The sequence below is a fragment of the Oryx dammah genome, unplaced genomic scaffold, assembly GCF_014754425.2.
Source record: "Oryx dammah isolate SB20612 unplaced genomic scaffold, SCBI_Odam_1.1 HiC_scaffold_2, whole genome shotgun sequence".
In the NCBI taxonomy this organism is placed as follows: domain Eukaryota; kingdom Metazoa; phylum Chordata; class Mammalia; order Artiodactyla; family Bovidae; genus Oryx; species Oryx dammah.
Window position 1 is genome coordinate 17,478,140 of NW_024070186.1, and position 21,259 is coordinate 17,499,398.

The window sequence follows — 21,259 nt, forward strand, 5'->3', positions numbered from 1 at the left end:
TAAATAATAGCAAATGACTACATGGAGATTGCTATGAATCAGGTGCTGACCTAAAGGCTTTTATATAGACCTACTCTTTTGATCTCACAACTGCCCTGTGGTGAGGAAACTACAGCACAAGGTCACTAAGTAACATGTTCAAGGTCACACAGTTAGCGATAAAGCCGGACTTTGACCTGGCAGCCAGGCTCCCACGCCTCTGCTGTTAACCCCCAGACCTCTCTGGCCCCCAGCTTCATATGCAGTAAATTGAAACAGACAGAGCATGGGAGTCTTCAAACCACCCTCATTCAGTTTTTCATTTGATCCTCAGAGTAAACCTGTGATGTGAGCAGGGGAGCCTTATCCCCACTTTAAAGATAAAGAAACTGAGCCGTTCCAGGAGTCACCAAGGTGGAATGAAAACAAAACCAGAACTCATATCTTTGATTCCTTGTCCTGTGCTCTTTCCTTTACACCACAAATTATTAGAGTAACAATTTCATTGTGCAAACTAAGCCAATAATCCAGGTAGCCTCACACGACCACTTCTTTAGAGAATATCATTGTGCCCTTAATTAAACCACACAAAATCAAAGACACATAAAAATAAAGATAAAACAATTTGGCTAAATTTAAAAATAAGCAAGTAGAAATTGGTAGACCTGTATCTCCACCAAACATCATCAAACTTGATTTGATAGCAGTGCAAATACAGACCAAATCATCGGAAATTTCTCCTAAACTAACAAATAAATACAAATAAGAAAAAATTTCAAAGCCACAATGTAGTCTGTTAAAAGAGATGCTGCCATAGAAATTAGGAACTCTAAAAGCTCCAATACATCTATAAATATTACATAGTTACATTTTCAAGGAATGCAAAATGATTAAACTTGGATATATTCTGAATTCTTGTAAAGTATCCTTTTATTTTGTTCACTGTGTAGCATAATCTTCAGCACCTCAAAATTACCTTTGATGCTACAACTTCCCTATAATGAAAATGAATGATAAAAGGAAAAATAAGTTGTTCATTATTATAAATTTTGTTATTGTTTTATTTTCTCTAAAAGACATGGTAGGGTTGAATGAACACGCACGTTTGATTGTTAGACTCACTAGGGGCAGGAAAGAGATCAGGAAAATTCAGCCAGAAAGAGGAAAAAGTTAAAGCATGATTCAAAGTTAATAAATGGTGTCAGGCAAAGAAACAGAGCCAGGATATGAAAAACTAGGAAAAGGGCAAGGATTGTCAACTCTATCTCTAAGTCGAAGATGAACGACCACAACTGGCCTTAGAATTCCAGGATATACTTCCAGAAAAGCTGTTCATACTGAAATTGGTTAGATGGGAAAGTGATTTTAAAAAACTGTCTTTCATAGCCTTAATAAGAGGAAATGGAAAACAAAGGAATGGAAAGATGGGAGGGGAGGGAAAGAGAAGCAGGAAGAAAGGAGATAGTGAGGAAGGGAGGACAGAAATAAACACATGGCAAAACAACAAACACTAGTCGGTTCAGAGAAATTCTAAGCATAGTATCAACCGAAGGCAAGTCCATACACGGAAGAAGGAAGGCAGGGAAGAAGGGAGGGAGAGAGGGAGGTGATAAATAAACAGCACAATGTCCATCAGTTCAGAATAATTCCAAGCATAGTACCAACAGAAGGCTGACCCTAGGCGTCCCCACATGACATGAGCTTCAGAAGGCTCTTTGCAACCTGATGTTTTACCCAGAGGACCCCAGGTGCTCCTCATCAGAGTTGCCTGCATACATACCTTGAACGGAAAGGAAGGCGGATCCATCCCGGTCGCTGTTCTGGAGGCTGCATTTGACTTGCCCGGCATCGCTGAGTTGCACGTCGTGAATTATCATCTCAGAGATGAAGGTCCCGCCCTCCTGGTAGCTCGCCGAGGTGAAGCGGTCACTGGTGATGATGGGTTCACTAGGTGTCATGCTCAGCACCACCGTGCCTCTCAGAGCCCACATGATGAGCTTCCAGCCCTGGGAGATGGTGCAGTTGAAGCGAGCCTCCGAGCCCTTCAGGGCCGTGACATTCTTGGGACCCTCTATGATTTCACTGCCGGATCCACAGGCTGAAAGACAACCAGTTTTGCAGGTGGTGAGGGGATGACTCTACAGAGGTTGGCTGTACCCTGTAGCCCTTCTGTGTACCAGTCGGGACCATCCAATGGCTCAGACTCCATGTCCTGCTGGTCCCAACACCAGGGCTCCCAGTAGATCAGGAGCGGCCACTGGACAGGAAGTCATGCTCATGCCCTCCTTTCCCAACTCCACAGTCCATGGAAATCCCAGCAAGACTGGGGATGGGGGGAGCAATGCCCTTCCTCCAGAGGGAACGTTCCCTGAAGTATCTGACCCCAGCCTGTCCAGAGAGCCACCACTAGCCCAGTCCTGTTACTTCAGGTAAGTTCTTCAGCCTCACTATGAAGTGGGAATTTTCCTCCCATTGAAATGGGGAAGACAGATGACTTCCACCTCTGAGGAGATTTCAAGGCTCAAAGTGGGGAGTGGAAGGAAGTGTCTCTTTGCACAGCAAGTGGAGACCCTAGCTTGCCATGCGCATGGTCCACCACACTCCCCCAGCACCCTTAGGACAGACCTGTCACTGAGGCAGGTCTTTTCCAAAGATGAGAAGAGACCCATGGGGGAGACACAGAGAGGGAAAATACACAGAAGGATGCTGGAGAGTGGGATCCCTCAGTGAGAACACTCGAGGGAGGCATTCACAGCCTCATAGAGTCTCGCAGCATCTAGGGTCAGGTTTAAAACTCCCACAGGTGAGCATGTAGTTCCAGAGCATAAGACTGTGGACTCCGGAGCAAGTCCTGGCCCACTGCGCAAGTTATCAGACTTCTCCTTGACCACTCCTCTCACTGTAAACCAGGGGGCGTCACTGGTACTGAAACCCAGAAGGATGCTGCAGGGTCTCCCCAGGTACAGGTCCTCCCCTTCCCCATCTCCTCCTTCTCCTTGTTTGTGGAAAAGCTTTAGCCTCCTAGGCCTTGCCCAAGTCCCAAAGAGCAGATTTAATCAGAAAAGTGAAAAAACACACACACACAAAGGAAAACAGTCAAACAAGACAAAATTTTAATAGTTTAGCCATAAAAAAAAGTCAAGGGCCCTTAGCTCCTCCTCCAGGGGTATTGATCATTTGTTGTTGTTTTTTTTCAGTCACCAAGTTGCGTCTGACTTTTGCCACCCCATGGACTGCAACATGCCAGGCTTCCCTGCCCTTCACTATCTTTTAGAGTGTGCTCAAATTCATGTCCACTGAATTGGTGATGCCATCCAACCATCTCATCCTCTGTTGCCCCCTTCTCCTCCTGTCCTTATTCTTTCCCAGCATCAGGGTCTTTTCCAATGAGTCGGCTCTTCACATCAGGTAGCCAGAGTATTGTAACTTCAGCTTCATCAACCATCCTTCTAATGAATATTCAGGGTTGATTTCCTTTGGGATTGACTGGTTTAATCTCCTTGCAGTCTGAGGAACTCTCTAGAGTCTTCTAGATAATGTTCTGAGCCAAATTCTTGGGTTGTTCTGCAGATTCCAAAACCCCCACCAGGTGAAAGAAGTTAGCTGCTTGCTCCCCACAACCACAGAGACCACAGACCAGTTGGAACCAAAAGGCTGATAGAATTGATTCCTGAAATACCACCTGTTTTCTTACCAATCAGAAGAATGTCCATGAGCTGCTCATGTACTCTGCGACCTCCCTGCTTCACACTGCCTTTTAGCCATCAAGGAGTTTGGGTCTTTTGAGCATTAGCTGCCTGTTTGTCTTGTTAAGCACCTGCAATAAATGCTGTATTTTCCTTCACCACACCTGGTGTCAGCAGTCTGGCTTGGCTATGTGCTGGGCGAGCAGACCCAAGATTGATTTACAGCACCACAGCAGTTAGTTTTAAGAACCAAATGAGACAATCCATGCAAAGCCCTTACAATGACACTCAAGCCTTCAGGAAGCAGTCACTATTATGTGACTTGCAAGAAAACCAAGAAAATCATAGAGGAAAATAAAATTCTTTCCTTCACACTTTTCATAGCATTGTATTTTTCCTTCACCAGATACATTCTGACACTGGTTTTAACTGAAATGATAACTCCTAACTGGCCTTCTCCAGGGAGGGGACCAAGACCACTCTAGCTCACAGGAACTCAGGCAGAATCACTCAACACAGAGTGTGTTCTGCTCCTGAAGAACTCAAGAATCTTTCAGTCATTTAGTTGATTTTCTTATCACCAGGAAAAGCAAAGTGGTGGCCACAGTTTTCCTAGACTTTCCCATGTGTGTAGCAATAATTCAAAGTAGAATGTGCATAGTGACCAAGAGTCTTTGAGATTTCTCATCTTTTACCTCTAGTGTTTGAGTGTTTGTTTTCCTTTGTTTTCCAGATGCACTGGGTCCTCACTGCTGCAGGCAGGGACCGTCTTCACTGCAGTGCCTTTGCTTCCCACTGCGGTGGCTGCTCCTGTTGCAGAGCACAGGCTCTCGGCACAGAGGCTTTTGCAGTTGCAGCATTTGGACTCAGTAGACGCAGCTCTCAGGCTTAGTTGCTCTGAGGCACATGGATCTTCCTGGACCAGGGACTGAACCTGTGTCCCCCTCACTAGGAGGCAGACTCTCAACCACTGAACCACCAAGAAAGCATCCCTCTTATGTTTTAATAGTGAAGAAATCAAGACCAGCAACATCTCAGGACTTGTGAGCACAGTGAAATCGCTGGGACATAAACTCAGTTCTTCGCACTCTGAAGTTTCCCTCTTCCCACTCTTTCCCCTCTGATCTCACTCAGAGTTTATGGCAAACAGAGCCCCTTGGCTGCCCACACCCTTGGTTTCTTCTCAGCCGTGCCTGCCACCATCAGTAAAGACTACGTGTTCCTATCACCTTCTGGAACTGTAGGTGCCCCCCTTCCAATCTTACAAGGTCAAGTTGTAAGGAAGATTCTAAAGGAATCTAATTACTGTATGAAAGATTTCTGGGGAGGAACCTCCCTGCCCATCACTCACTGAAGTACCCAGAATGCACTGCAGGGGATGTGCCCACTGCAGGGCCAGGGCCTTTGGAGAGGATGGGAGACAGGGACCCAGATGCCTGCGAGGTAGAGTCAAGGAGGGGGCCCCCAGGCTTCAAAGAGGCAGAAATAAGAGAAGGTCAAAATTAACTAGACTAATCTCAGATGGGGATAAACATGATCACTATTCTTTGTTTTGCCTCTGAGCATGATAAAAAGAAAAAAAGTAAGATCCTAAATAACCACTCAGAGTGGGTCTTCTCCCTTACCCATGGGCACATTTCTCTGATGCGAGGATCCCTGTGATATGGGATTTTAAAAAAAAAGGGTGGGGTGGGGGGAAGCCTGAGGAAGCAAAGTCAGAAATTATTCCCCAGGGAAGCCACAGCCGCTGTGCCAACTTGGGTCTTTCCATGAGCCCTGAATCTCATCTTAGGAAGAAGCACAAAAGAAAAGAAAGGGCCAAATCTACACTGCGAGGAAAGAAAGACTAGATACCCTGTCATACTCCACACTATGATAACAGCATCCTTCCCCCACTGGTGGCTCAGAGGTTAAAGCTTCAGCCTGCAATGAGGGAGACCTGGGTTCGATCCCTCGGTCGGGAAGATCTGGAGAAGGAAATGACAACCCACTCCAGTATTCTTGCCTGGAGAATCCCATGGATAGAGGAGCCTGGTGGGCTACAGTCCACGGGCTTCCAAAGAGTCGGACACGACTGAGCGACTTCACTTCACTTCACTTCCCCATTCACACTCGGGTCCGTGCGAGCAGATTGGAGACAACCTTCGGGGCTGGGTGTGGGAGGGCAGGGAGTGAGACCCAGGCTTGCCCTGCCAGCATCTCAGTCCAGGCCACTCCAACAGGATTGAGCAAAGCGTCTGAAACCCTGGTCCCATCACTGCCTGGCACCAGGGAGGTTATTCACTCCAAAACCCTGCTCATTTCAAAACAGTCTTTAAATTCCCTGTGGACTGAAGGTGGGAATAAGAACGCATGCGGGTCCAGACCTTACTGTGCAGGGAAGCAAGAGCAAGGGCGGGACCTGGGCCAAACGGAGACTTCCCATTTGAACTTGGCCTTTAAGCTAAACAGGTGGCACTGAACCCTAATCACTAGACCCCTCTGACATCATTGCCAGTGATCTTTGCTACCACCACAGGCTGACTCCCCTCCAGCTCTGCCCTGTGACTCAGAAGCTCTATTTTAGGTGATGTGAGGCCCTGAATTCTCACTGCTCCCTCACCTGCATCCTATCAGCTGTGGTGTGTGTAACCTGCCCCACACATGACAAACATAAGAAAATTGTCATCAAACAGTCCCCATCTCGATGCAAAACCTCACCTTCCCCTTTGTTCTTTCAGTTTGTAGAGCAAAGGACCAAACCACGGGCAGAGCCATGGGAACAAACCATCAGTGTTCCCACCCACCTCGGTCACTGAAGTGACCAGCTCTGGGGGTCACCCAACACTGAGTGCTTCCCTGCAGGAGTTGACCCACATGTTTGATGCTCCAAATCCAGGGCTCCTGCCCTGCCCCTACCCCGACCCTTGCTCTCCTCCTGCTTTGCAAATCCCGCTCCACCATGCATCTCCATGTAAACGACCGGCTGCCCCTCAGGATTAAGTTCCCCTTCCACTCATTGTGTCCTAACTGTGGAGTTCTGCCTCAATGCCACAGAAGTGGAGCCAGAACCAAGGTCACCTCCTAAACTGATTGAACCCCTTTGTAACCATTGCCCCAAACCCCCTTGATCATTACCAGCCAGCTCCCTGACTCCACGTTAGGCAAAAACACCCACCCAATGCTCACCTATAGTGCCCTACTACTCACCTAACACCAACCTTCCAGCAGGAATTTTCTTTGTCTTGAGGCTATAAAAATTGGCTGTTAACCCACAAAACTGTTGACTCTCCCTGGTCTGTCAGGAGATCGGCTCACTGTATTCACGGTACCCACATTATCTCTGCTCTTTGTTCTTAATAAACTCACTCCCTTCTGAAATTCCGTGTCTGGAAACTCTTTTCCAGCCCATGCTTGAACTGCCACCACACTAACATCTGCAAAACTAAAGTCACTCGCACAGGAACACGTGGTCAGCTGCCCGGCCCCTTCCAGTCCCCATGGATAGATTCTGCACATGAGTACCGTTCTTCTACAATGATTTCTTCTCAGCCCCCTAGGGTAGCAGCTGGTGTCTCCCAGGCATGGGGGGGACAGTGGGTCTGCCCAAACCGACCCCTCTAGTCTTCCACTCACCTCTTCTCCAGCTTCCCTCCTGTACCTGTAGACCTCTAACCTGCTCCCATCTGTTACTTAACATTGGAAATGAAGAGAAAAGCAGACAATTAAAAGCAGAAGGGAGGAATTTCCCTGGCAGTCCAGTGGTTAAGACTCGGTCCACCCAATGCAGGGGTCCACCCAATGCAGGGGTCCACCCAATGCAAAGGGCTCAGGTTCACCCCTGGTCAACTTGATCCCACATGACACAACCAAGACATAGCCAAATAAAAAAATAATAATGATGATGATAAATAAATAAAGAGAAAAAAAGCAAAATGAAGCAAGGTAAATAAAGTGGAGGGGGTGGAAGGGAAGGGCTCTGGTGAGGCAGATCCAAAGGTGAAAATGGAAGTCAAAGCATATCAAGTTGGGGGCACTTGCCTATTGTTCCAGTGGTTGAGACTTTGCCCTCCAATGCAGGGAGTATGGGTTTGATCCCTGGTTGGAGAGCTAAGGTCACTCAGAAAGAATTAGTCACTCAGTTGTGTCCGACCCTTTGCAACCCCATGGACTGTAGTCCACCAGGACCCTCTGTCCATAGGATTCTCCAGGCAAGAGTACTAGAGTAGGTTGCCATTCCCTTCTCCAGGGGATTTTCCCAACACGGGGATCGAACCCCCGTTTCCCACATTGTAGTAAATTCTTACCACCTGAGCCACCAGGGAAGCCCCTAGGATCCCACATCCCTCGCAGCCAAAAAACCAAAACATAAAACAGAGGCCATGTTGTAACAAATTCAATAAAGACTTTAAAAACAGTCCGCATCAGAAAGATTTTCAAAAAAAAAGAAAACCATAAGGAGGGTTGGGCCACCAGAAGGAGACAGGAGTGAGGAAGGGGTCCGGAGGTGGATCTGAGCTGCCCGCCGCGGCCTGCTGACCACAGCAGGGGGTGCCAGCATCACTGTCGCCACCATCACCCAAGAGTGCTCTCCACGTGGCAGTCAGACAGCTCTCAACACGCCCCTATGATCAGGTACCCTTCCCTACCCCCCACCTGACTTTGTTTAATATATTTCCACCCTTTAGAATATAGACCAGATCATCCTTAACATTACCATATCTTAAAACCCTGCTTAATTTCACATCCATTTCATTTTTCCCCAAACTCCACCCTCTGACCACCAGACCATCTTTCATCTATCAAACTTACCAGCTGTTTCTGGCTCCCTTTGCACAGGCAGAGACTGCCTGGAGAGCCAGTTTCATTTACACCTCTGCTCCCAGCCAAGTAGTCTCCCCCTCGGGAAGCCTTCCCAGACCACTTTACACAAGTCAAATTATCCAGAACAGGATTTTGAATCAGTGAAGCACTTGTCACGGTGGTGATTTCATATTGATTTTTCTATTAATTGATGTCTAAGCTCTTGGTTAGCAGGGACTCTGCCTGATTTTGCTCATCCCTGTGCCTGCAACTAAATGGCACATAAAAGCCCCAAGTGAATATTCACCAAGTAAAGAAACAGGATGGTCAAGTTCTGTATAATCCGCCACGCTGGGTATAGGTGGAGAGGAGAGGGCTGGCAGGAGCCTTCTGGGTACACATGGAGGCTGCCCTTAGCTACTCAAAGCTAAGTCTACAAAAGAAGGAGTCTCTACCCAAAATTTTCCAAGCCTCCTAAGGGGTCAGAATTTTGCAATGGATCCCCACCCACTATGGGGCTCTAGAATTAACCCATAATCTTCACTGGAAGGACTGATGCTGAAGCTGAAGCTCCAATACTCTGGCCACCTGATGCGAAGAGCCAACTCATTGGAAAAGACCCTGATGCTGGGAAAGATTGAAGGCAAGAAGGGAAGAGGACTACAGAGGATGAGATGGTTAGATAGCATCACTGATTCAATGGACATGAATAAATTAAACTCTGGAAGACAGTGGAGGATAGAGGAGCTTGGCATGCTGTAGTTCATGGGATCGCAAACAGACATGACTTAGCGACTAAACAACAACTTCTCCCCTCTTGGAATAGCCATACCCAAGCCTCAACCCAAGCCAATCCTGCCTTCAAAACAGAACTTCAGGGTAAATGGCTCAGAAGAATTGTAGATACAGAATTTAAAAAGTTTCCCGCTAAGCCATTGGAAGAGGTTTTTGCCACTGTGACTGAGAAAGTCATGTGGGAGCCATATCCTGGAAATATGGTGGAGCCTGGTCTGCTAATCCCATGAGTCCCTAAGTTCTGCACAAACAGAGAAAATGTCTTCTTTCCAGCCTATAGACAAATGCACATCAAGCACCTAAAAAAAATGATTAACACCCTGCACAAGACAGAGGCCTTCCAAATATCTGTCCCCAAATACGTGTTAACACCCCAGAGCCAGCTTTGCTTGTCTTAATGTGTAAACACACCGGAAACCAACATTTATGAAATAGTCCTGACTGCACCTCACACACTCTGATCGTCCCTGTACTATTTTATCTCTGTTTTAGTTATGTTTTTACTGCTGTCATGGACAGAGTTTAAAACACAACAACAACATTGTCTAGCCCTCTGAAACAGAGTTTATAGGTGTATATCAAAGTCAAAGCATTAGTCACCCAGTCGTGTCTGATTCTTTGCAACCCCATGGACTGTGGCCCCCCACGTGCCTCTGTCCATGGGATTCCCCAGGCAAGAATACTGGATTGGGTAGCAATTTCCTCCTCCAGGGGGATTTTCCCAACCCAGGGATAGAGCCCAGAGAGCCACCAGAGAAGCCCATAGGTGTGTACAGTACAAAGCAAGCAAAATATCTACACAGCTAGAAGTCAGAATAACAGTCACTCTAGGGACAGGGTGGGGGAGAGGCTGAAAGAAACATTTGTGAAGTGTTCTTGGGCTCCTTGTTGATACACAAAAGTGCTCAGTTTGTAAAATTTCATCAAGCTGTACCTTTACGACTTGCACAATTTTCTGTATTCTTCAATACAGCACCTTGGGATCACTGCAGTAAGAATACCCTGAGGAGTTTAGAACTAGCTAGGAAAACAAGAAAAACACACCAGAAGCAATGAAATCAGCACAAAACATAGTCAAAAGAAAGCTGGGGTACAAACTGGTTACTTTAAGCAACCCCCCGGTCTGCACTCTCCATCTACTGCAATGCAGAATCTGACTGGGAGACCCTGGTCTGGGACACCTGGAGTCCATTCTAACAGACACCTGGAAAAGTTCCAGGCTGAGAAGGAGCTGTTGGGAGGACTGGAAGGTCTCACAGGCGATGGGCCCCTTAACTCTGCCATTAATGGGAACTAGGATGATTGTCCTGAAAACTGCAAGGTCAGGAAGGCTTCAGAGAGGAGGTGATGCCTGAGTCAGGTCTTCTTGAAGACCAGGTAGAATCAGAGGAGAAAGTTCAGGCAGGAGAATGGAATGCTTTAACGAGCAGTGACTTTGGGAAGGGACCGCAGCAAGACTCCCAAGGCAAGGACCCCACTGTGGAGGACTTGTGGGCTCACATGCACATGAAGGACCCTTCTGGAGTAGGGCTGACATGGCAGGCAATGGACCCCACTGAGTGCTAAAGTATCTGCCTGCAATGCAGGGGACCGGGTTCTCTCCTTGGGTCAGGAAGATGCCCTGGAGGAGGGACTGGCAACCCACTCCAGTTTTCTCGCCTGGAGAATTCCACGGACAGAGGAGCCTGGCGGGCTACAGTCCCTGGGGTCAGAGGAAGTGGAGAGAGGAAGGGGAGCCAGTGGGAAGAGCTCAACAAAGAATCTTCGGGCAGCCACGCTCCCCGGTGGCCTCCTCCAGGTGCCTTCCACCCACTCCAGGAGGATGCCTCAGAACATCCCACCAAGCTCCGTGGTCCCTACCTGCCAGTCCAGCCAGGACCACCAGCATAACCAGGACACCTCTCTCGGCAGCTCCCTCCATCTCACATGTTCCTCCTCACCTGGGAAAGCAAAATAGGCAGGTCACAGTCAGTCCCCTTGCAGAGACCCACAGGGACCCTCCCAGTGCGTGTGTGTCCCTGGAGAGATGAATCAGCACTTCTCAGCCTGATCAGCGGCGGCACCAGCCTCATCTGGGAACTTGTCAGTGGTTTGATTACCTGCTGGTGGTGGTTTAGTTACTCAGTCATGTCCTAGACTTTGCCCCTGGGCTGTAACCCGCCACGCTCCTCTGTCCATGGGATTCTCCAGGCAAGAATACTGGAGTGGGTTGCCATTTCCTTCTCCAGGGGATCTTCCTGGCCCAGGGATCAAACCCACACCTGCCTTGCAGGAAGTTTCCTGCATTGCAGGCGGATTCTTTACTGCTGAGCCACCAAGGAACTTCTTAGAAAAGCAGATTCTTAGGCCTACCCTGGACCTACTGGATTAGGTCTAGGGGGTGAGCAGGAAGAATTCTGCCCAAAGTTAAGCATGGGACCAATTCTGGTAAATACTCATGTCTGAGAATCACTGTATTAAGTGATCTTGCTCCCAAGCCCCTGCATAAATCATGGAAACACCTACTATGCTCTACTACGACCACAAAATCACTGACTGAGAGGTCTGAGTGTGGGTTTACTGTTATTCCCTTCCATTATATGGATGGGAATGGATGCTCTAATCACTGAGAAAAAGCAATCCTACCCACAAGTTTACATTATCAGAAGAAAAATAGCAAAATGAAGACCTAGATCATAAGCTTATTAGAAGGTGGTAAGAGGTATGAAGACAAACAGTAGAGAGGATTGTGTGTGAGGGGGTGGGTGGGATGTGCTGGCTGATGTTTCAAAGGAGAGATCGGAGAAAGGCTCCCAAGAAGGTGTCCCATGAGTAGGGAAGGTGGTCAGGTGACAGGCAGGTGGGTAAGTGCAGAAGGGCCTCTCAGGCTGAACAGCAGGTACAAAGGCCCTGGGGTGGGACTGTGCCTCTGTGTTCGTTTGCGGAACCACAGAGAGACTCTGGGGCCTGGGAAGAGAGTGAAGGTGAGTGGAAGGGGAGCGGTCAGTGTAGACCAGGTGAGGACCTGCTGGCCCCTTGCAGCACAGGGCAATCTTGTCATGCACATATCTCGGCCCATCCATTTTTCTGTGATAACCCTCTTGCTCACTCCCTATCCTTTCATTTTTAGTTTTATTTTTTCCTTCTCCCTGGGACAGGCCTGTTCAAGACTGTCACCAGCACTGACTGGAGCACTTAAGTCATCCACTGAATGTATTCTGAACTGTCTCTAGGGGTTCTTTATTTCACCCATCCTTAGCACAGTGACCTGACCTGCCAAGAGTTTTCACTCTGGCTTTGGCATCCACACAGATTTCAAACTTCCACTTGGGGGATACAACCCATCCCCCCCAAATTGGGGGGCAACGGGTTCCATCAGAGACCCTGCACAGGGTTCTGTGATGAGCTGACCCATCCTGTCTTCTCTTACAAGACGTAGGAAGCAGGCCCCACAACAACCCACAAGCAGAGATACGAGAGCTAAAATAGACACAGGTAATAACTGCATCACCTCCACCTGCAAAAGGCGCCGCATACAAGCTACTGAATCAGACAGAGTTGGGGTGGGAAGGATTGAGGACTCCCAGGCCCGTGATCCCCTCTTTACATGGTAGCATGTCACTGGTTGCTCACGAGATCACGAGAAGGAATGTGGGATTTCCGCCTCTTTGTTTTCCGATGACTTTGGAAAGTAAATTTCAGCCTGTGTAGGAAACCATGTCCGCTCGTGTGCAGCTGTGTCATGTAAGGGGTCATGGTACCTGTGTGGCAGGAGCGTCCCACCTCAGCCTCTTTCATCATCGAAAACAGACTCAGCAAATTCCTGCAAATATGCTTTGATTCCAAGCTTCCCTGGAGAAGGGCATGGCTACCCACTCCAGTGTTCTTGCCAGGAGAATTCCATGGACAGAGGAGCCTGGCAGGCTTACAGTCCCTGGTGGTCACAGAGTCAGACATGACTGAACAACTAACGCTTTCACTTTCACCAAGCTGTCCAGCAGCTGAACACAAACTAAAATCATGGGCTTCCCAGATTGGTCCAAGATCGCAAATTACCAAGCACCAAATAAATCATTTGCTAATTTTTTCAAGGTTCGATGAACACAAGTGGACAAGTCAGTTGCTCGGCGAGTCACCTAGAATCTAGGCCAGAGCAGAGGATGGAGGAGAAATTGAGCTGCCGAGTTATAAAAGTCACACATTTTACCAAAAGCAATAGATGTGAAGTGTGGACCCAGCATCACTGAAACTGCAGCAAAAGCTTAAGGTCCACCATGAAGTATTTCTAGTCACTGATAGTCAGGGTCACTCGGGCTGCCAGCTAGGACCAGATGACAATTCACTCATTCCCTGTGTGACAGAATGAGTCCATTCCTAAAAGCGCAGCAGCAGCCCCCAGGCTGGGGTATAGGAACACCCCAAGTGCTACAGGAACCCAGATGTGGATTTGTGAGCAGACCCTATTTGAAGGGTGTGTACAGAGAATAACTGTCTTCAGGTTGAGTTCAAGTTGTAACTGAGCTCAGACAAGTCCCTTTAATTAAAGGAAATCTCTGCCAGGTAATTTGCAAGTTCATATCTTGGTGGAGTGGTCTGAGATTTCACTTCTCCTTCATTTTATTACAGATGACTTGCGATACCTGCTTTTAGTTGAAGAACTGTAATGTTAAAAGTCTTAAATCTTATTAAATTGCATCAGGACAGGATTTAAATGCCAACCACTCTTTACTGCCCAGACAAGGCAGAAACACTGAGCAGACCCGTCTGCACCCAGCAAGCTCGTCATCTCAGGAAGGAAATTGTTGAATTTGATCATCTGGTTTATTTACCCATAACACACACACACCCCCTTATGGCTGGGTTCTTGGAAACAGCCTGATATCACAAAATTCAGGGGCTGCAGACATCCTGTCTTTGGGCATCAACATAAATTCTAAACCCCAAAACAACGAAGACAGTGAGAATTTAAATGCACACAAGGGGCTCTCTGCAAACCTCTATCTCCACATACAAAGGCATCAGGGCGCCTCCTCCACCCAGTACCCCAGCTCAGGGTGCCCCCACATTCAGAGGGGCACTGACTCTGCCAGCCAGATGTGGGGAGTCTTAGAACTTCCAGAGATTCAGAGCAATTTCCCTCCCATCAAACCTCTCACTGGGGAAAGATATGTGTGTGTGCTCAGTCGCTCAATCGTGTCCAACTCTTTGCGACCCCATGGACTGTAGCCCGCCAGGTTCCTCTATCCGTGGTATTCTCCAGGCAAGAATATGGGGTGCATTCCCATTTCCTCCTCCAGGGGATCTTCTCAACCCAGGGATCAAACCTGAGTGTCCTGCATCTCCTGCATTGCAGAAGAATTCTTTACTGCTGAGCCACTGGGGAAGCCTTGGGGAAGAATAAACGGCATCCAAAGTCTGTCCGATGAATAACAGGCATGCCAGGAATTTTCCAGCCGAGTCTCAGCTTTCAACGCAACCCAAGAACAGCTCCCAATGAAGCTAGAATTGAGAAACTGTCTCAAATCCCTACATTCACAGGGCATCCCGGTTTTCGTTTTAACTCTGTGGAATTTGGGAAACAGATATGCCTCAGATTGCTCTTTCCCCCCAAGGCCAGCTAGCGGGCCTCCAGGAGCTAAGCACCAGCTCCCCGGGAGGAAGGCAGTACCTGCGGGGAGTCCACCGGCTACACACCAGGCCCACGGGGTGTCTCACCTGTGGCAGGTGTATCTGCCCCTCGGGCCTTCAGCGAAGGTTCTTGGTCCCCTCTTTCCTGCCTCTGACCTCTCCCCACACAAACGCAGGAACAAATCTGTCGGCCACTGGAGAATCTGGACGGTACTCAGCTGTTACCAGGAAGTGGCTCACGTCACAGGCCAAGCTGTGCACACAGAGGTGGCCTCCTGCCTCGGGCCCAGAACAGCAGACTCTCAGTTAATCATCAGCCAGCCCGAGGGCCAGTCAGACAGACAACGCCCCACCTCAGGGCCACGGCTGCGCTTCCACCTGGCCTCCACCGCTGGTTCCCGCCCACGAGCTTTCTCACATCCAGCAGAGCCAGGCCCAAGCCCTCCTGCCCCAGTGGGAGGAGAGCAGCCCCTTCCTGCCCATGGTTGTGGATATAGATATGGACGGGGACCCGGCCAGCGCCAACCAACCTTGCTCCCTGGGCTCCAGCACAGGCCCGGGGCTGGCAAAGCCGGTTCCTGCTCCCAGACAGGTTCCTCCACGTCCACAAGAACAGGTTCTTTTGTGAAAGAAAAAAAAAAACAAAGTCCTGAGGGTGAAGTCCTCTGGAGTAGAGCCAGCTTTAAAAGTCAAGTCCTGTTTCCCATGGAGGGTTCACTGGAAAACTGCTAAGAGGTTTTCTACAGACGTCCCAGACCCCAGACCCTTGGAAGCGAATCAAGGAACTTTGATTTTCGGAGCATTGATAATTCCTAAAAAAAAGGTCATCCCCCTAAATCATGAAGCAACATCATACCAAATTGTCTACTCTCTTACGGTTCTTTCTGAGTTTTTGGCTGGTCTCCATTCTAATCCAGTCGTGGAACTCAGGGCAAAGGTGTGGATCTTATACTGAGAGTAAGACCTTGAAAGGAATGAGTATGGAGGAAACACTGTGCTTTCCAGATGAAGGGATTCAGAACACACCACCCCAAAACATGCCACTTTGGCATAAAGATTATTTTTAAGCTGAAGACTGAGATTCAACAAGTGCAAAAAAAAAAAAAGGGGGGGGGGGTGGTGGGGAGGGGAATAACCTTCTCAGAGCTTTCCTTTTCAAATTGAAAACTGTACCTTCTGGGAAATTAGGTTGCCATAAATTTCCCTCCAGGGTAGGTCTATGCCCAGAAGAGAAAACACAAATGAAATCTACTCCAAATCCTGTCTCCAGGGGAGTTTATGATGCTAAGGAAGACAGCAAGACCACTCATGCCTGTGTAGACAAATGTCACCACAAATTTCTTAACTCCCATCTATCATAAAAAAAACTGTGTTCTTTGCCTAAGATACCTTTTCTCAACTGCTTCCTTTCTCCTAGTAAGTTAGCTGTGCAAGTTTTTAGCCATTCAATGAGACAATTACTTCCTTTGTTGGCTCCTATATGCATACAAAATAAACCTTTTCTCCTGTTAATCCAGCTATTACAGTCAGTTTAATTCACAGGCCACAGGCACAGAACATAAGAGGATAGAGGAAAAGATTTTTTTTTTTTCCTTCTCAACCAAGCTCTAGGGCTAGGAGCTGGTCAGAAAAATGGTAAACAAGCAGATAGACCTGGAGAGTCAATATATTTGTCAAATATCTCACAAATACACACAGGATTAAAGCATCTTATTTAGGAGCTGTGACCCTGAAGGACTGAGATAATTCAAAACTCAAATGATTCCAAGACAATGAGACACAGGAATGAAAAATCAAAGGCCAACATAGCTCATTTTGCCCGAAGTGCTTTTTTGTCTTCTTGGCTTCATTCCATCCTGACATTTAGAATATCAGTCACCAGGCATCCTTTATATGTGGCATCTAGAAAGAAATGATACAAATGAACTTACTTACAAAACAGAAAGAGATTCACAGGCTTAGGGAATGAACTCATGGTTGCTGGGGAGAAGGGATAGTTAGAAAGTTTGGGATGGACATGTACACACTGGTGTATTTAAAATGGATAACCAGAAATTAAACAAAAAATTAAAAAAATAAAATGGACAACCAACAAGGACCTACTGTATATCACAAGGAATTCTGCTCAATGTTTTGTGGCAGCCTGGGTGGGAGTTGGTGGACAATGGATACATGTATATGTATGGCTGAGTCCCTTTGCTCTTCACCTGAAACTATCAAAACATTGTTAATGTGCTCTGCTAAGTCACTTCAGTCGTGTCCGACTCTGTGTGACCCCAGAGACGGCAGCCCACCAGGCTCCCCCATCCCTGGGATTCTCCAGGCAAGAACACTGGAGTGGGTTGCCATTTCCTTCTCCAATGCATGAAAGTGAAAAGTGAAAGTGAAGTCGCTCAGTCGTATCTGACTCTTAGTGACCCCATGGACTGCAGCCCACCAGGCTCCTCTGTCCATGGGATTTTCCAGGCAAGAGGACTGGAGTGGGGTGCCATTGCCTTCTCCGGTTAATGTGCTATACCACAATACAAAATAAAAAGTTTTTTTAAAAAAAGGTAATCTCAATCAACAGGAGTTGTGAGGACTGGCCTTCAGATCACAATGAGTGTATGACCCTGTTGTCCTACTCTTTGTGACCCCGTGGACTGTAGCGCACTGGGCTCTTCTGTCCATGGAATTATCCAGGCAAGAACACTGGAGTGGATTGCCATTTCCTTTTCTAGGGTACCTTTCCCACCCAGGGATTGAACCTGAATCTCCTGCATTGACAAGCAGGTTCTTTACCACTGAGCCAGGGAAACCCTCAGAGCACAATATCAACCAACATTTCCAGCCCTACCCTCAACCTCAGCCCTGCTACTGGACAATATCATTAGAGCTTCTTAGGAAAATTTAAGCTATAATAACAAAGAGTGTATAGGGGAAGGGAAAGAAGAAAACTTTACTCTCTTTGGTGGCTGGGACCCTGGAAATTAAACTGACAAAGACAGATTAACAAGAGAAAAACAAGAGATTAGCAAGAATTTATTAACACGTGCAACATACAAACACACAGAAGAAACTCAGTGCCCTGGTAAACTCAAAGGGGCCATTTGGACATGGGGTTGTCTAGTATCTAACAAGGAAATAAATCTCCAGAGAAGAGACAAGAAAATGAAAAGGAGTTGAGGTTTGGGGGTGGCAAACTGTGGGAGGGTAAGTACATGGGTGAGCCTAAAGAAAGATGAGTGTTGTCATGATAAGTTTTCTAACGTAGATTCTGATAAAGAGCCTCCAGTAATTACCATACTCTTGCCCTTCCTGGTACAGAAGAGGGGAGGGTGAAGCTTGTTTGATGTCAGCTGTTTGTCAGTCATCTTGAACTTAAAATAATCCATATGCAAAGAGGCCTATGTTAGGGTGGCCTGCTCTAGTCCCCCACAAATGCTGTAACACCTCTGCATTTCTAGTGACCATAACCACTGTCAGAAGTTCCACAGAATATGCAAGGTCCTTCTCAATTGACCCCTGGCCCCGTGTATTCCTGTCCACCTGTTACTGAGAGGTTCCCCTAGGGCAAGAGTGGAAATGTACTGACAAGTCAGTCACTGGAAGTGCAGCTCAAATTGCGTGGTCCTGAGGGATTTTTTTTTTTTTTAATTTGGGAGATTTGCATTCTTTCAAAGTTTGAGTATAAAGAGAAATTTCATCAATATTTTTAGCCTGTGCTCTTTTAAAATCATAAAGTTCAGATTTACATAAAACATAGTCACACTGGAATTGCAATTGTGGTAAAGTCTCTGAAGGAAGCTTTGATGAAGGTTGGGGTAGGGAGGTAGGTTCTCTGGGTTTGAGCTCAGATGCAGTAGGGTGGTGGTCAGGGCATGTAAGGAGTGAATTGGGTAGGAATGGAGGTCCCAGGGGACCACTTCTGGGACAGAGGGATCAATGTGCATCTGGGCAGTAAGATGACTGGCAGGAGACCTGGTGCCCTGAAGACATTAAAGAGCCTCATGGGACCTGAATGCAAATAGCTGGGGGAGAGGTTGGGGGTGGGGGTGGTTTGGATGAGCACAGAGAAGAGGTAGGGTCCAAACTGAGGATTCAGACAAGAGATTTGTCTTTAACTCTAATATAGAAAGAAACATCAAAAACAGTGGTGAAAACTTTGAAATGGGGAAAAAAGATTATGGGATTATCTGATTTAATAGGACCTGAGCTGTCTTTGGAGAAGGAAATGGCAACCCACCCCACTGTTCTTGCCTTGAGAATCTCAGGGATGGGGAAGCCTGGTAGGCTGCGGTCTATGGGGTCACATAGAGTCGGACGCAATTGAAGCGACTTAGCAGCAGAGCTGTCTTTGAGCTTCTGAAAACTCTAAGTTTCTTCATTTTATGTGTCAACTGGATAGAAGCACATAGATAGTTTGTTAGACATCTTTCTCGGTGTGTCTAGGAAGGCACCTCCAGAAGATGCTGGCATCTGAATCAGTAGACTTGAGGAAAGAAGATTCTTTCCCACTGTGGGTCCCATCATGTCACATCATCTGGTCACTCAATGGTGTCTGACTCTTTGCAACCCCATGGTCCATGAGGCTCCTCTGTCCATGGCATTCTCCAGGCAAGAATATTGGAGTTGGTTGCCAGTTCCTTCTCCAGAGGATCTTCTTGACCCAGGAATGCTAGACTGGAAGAAACACAAGCTGGAATCAAGATTGCCGGGAGAAATATCAATAACCTCAGATATTCAGATGACACCATCCTTATGGCAGAAAGTGAAGAGGAACTAAAAAGCCTCTTGATGAAAGTGAAAGAGGAGAGTGAAAAAGTTGACTTAAAGCTCAACATTCAGAAAACGAAGATCATGGTATCTGGTCCCATCACTTCATGGGAAATAGACGGGGAAACAGTGGAAACAGTGTCAGACTTTATTTTCTGGGGCTCCAAAATCACTGCAGATGGTGACTGCAGCCATGAAATTAAGACGCTTTCTCCTTGGAAGAAAAGTTATGACCAACCTAGAGAGCATATTAAAAAGCAGAGATATTACTTTGCCGACTAAGGTCCGTCTAGTCAAGGCTATGGTTTTTCCAGTGGTCATGTATGGATGTGAGAGTTGGACTGGGAAGAAGGCTGAGCACCGAAGAATTGATGCTTTTGAACTGTGGTGCTGGAGAAGACTTGAGAGTCCCTTGGACTGCAAGGAGATCCAACCAGTCCATTCTGAAGGAGATCAGCCCTGGGATTTCTTTGGAAGGAATGATGCTAAAGCTGAAACTCCAGTACTCTGGCCACCTCATGCGAAGAGTTGACTCACTGGAAAAGACTTTGAGCCTGGGAGGGATTGGAGGCAGGAGGAGAAGCGGACAACAGAGGATGAGATGGCTGGATGGCATCACTGACTCGATGGACGTGAATCTTGAGTGAACTCCGGGAGTTGGTGATGGACAGGGAGGCCTGGCATGCTGCGATTCATGGGGTCTCCAAGAGTCGGACACGACTGAGCAACTGAACTGAACTGAACTCCCATATTGCAGGCAGACTTGAGCTTCATCTAACTTGTTGTTGCTGTTCTTGTCTAGTCGTTAAGTCATCTCTGATTGTCTGCGACCCCATGGACTGCAGCACACGAGGTTCCCCTGTCTTTCACTATCTCCCAGAGTTTGCTCAAATTCATGTATATTGAGTCAGTGATGCCATCCAACCATCTCATCCTCTGTCTCTCCCTTCTCCTCCTGCCTTCAATCTTTCCCAGCATCAGGGTCGAGTGCTTAAAAAGAACAGAAAGTGGAAGAAGGATGAATCTCCTCTCTGTCTGACTATCCAGCTTGGACATCAGTCTTCTGCTCTCAGAGACTGTTCCTCCTTGGTCTCAGACCTTCAGACTCAAACTGGAAGTCAGACCATCAGTCCTTCAGTTCTCAGGGTTTCAGATCTGGACTGAACCGCACCACCAGCTCTCCCAGGTCTCCATCTTACAGACAGAAGGTCAAGGGATGCTTCAGCCTCCATAATCACATGGGCCAATTTCTCATAACTGATTAACGAATAAATAACTTATTGGTGCTGTTTCTGTAGGGCACTGACTCATACAAAGTTGTAAGAAACTGAAAGTAATATAAATGGTTCTAGTATTTAGAAATGCAAATGAACTTCGACCAAAGATGCAATTGATTTTTGCCCTGAAGCTGCTGACCAGTTCTGCATCTATTTGTAAATTTTTTAACATTCATGATGGCACATAGATGTGTGTCCCTTGAATCATCCTTTGAATCTGTTGTAATGTCTTGCTGGTTCCCTCATTAATTAATGAGTTAAATAAAATCTGGGACATACGTTTCTTTTCAATTCATATGAGAGCCATGATTTTAGACACTTTAACAGGGTCTAAAATTTAGACACTTTAACAGCCCTTTGAGAAATTGAGTGAACCGG

The 21,259-nt window shown here is 47.2% G+C and overlaps 1 protein-coding gene across 4 annotated transcripts in view; it reads right to left on the reverse strand.

Moving 5' to 3' along the window:
- IGSF5 (immunoglobulin superfamily member 5) overlaps positions 1–15,526 on the reverse strand; it is a 54,929-nt gene extending 39,403 nt beyond the window's left edge. The window contains exons 1-4 of one of the 4 annotated variants that reach the window (XM_040232301.1): positions 15,380–15,526; positions 14,937–15,067; positions 11,103–11,182; positions 1,760–2,077 (exon numbers count right to left, since the gene is read on the reverse strand). In XM_040232301.1, coding sequence (XP_040088235.1) covers positions 1,760–2,077; positions 11,103–11,163 — 379 coding nt within the window. In that variant the 5' untranslated portion in view covers positions 11,164–11,182; positions 14,937–15,067; positions 15,380–15,526. Of the gene's footprint in view, positions 1–1,759; positions 2,078–11,102; positions 11,183–14,936; positions 15,164–15,379 lie in introns of those variants that run through there. The other 3 variants (XM_040232311.1, XM_040232319.1, XM_040232328.1) reach the window with 3 other exon arrangements.
- Between the last annotated feature and the right edge of the window lie 5,733 nt (positions 15,527–21,259).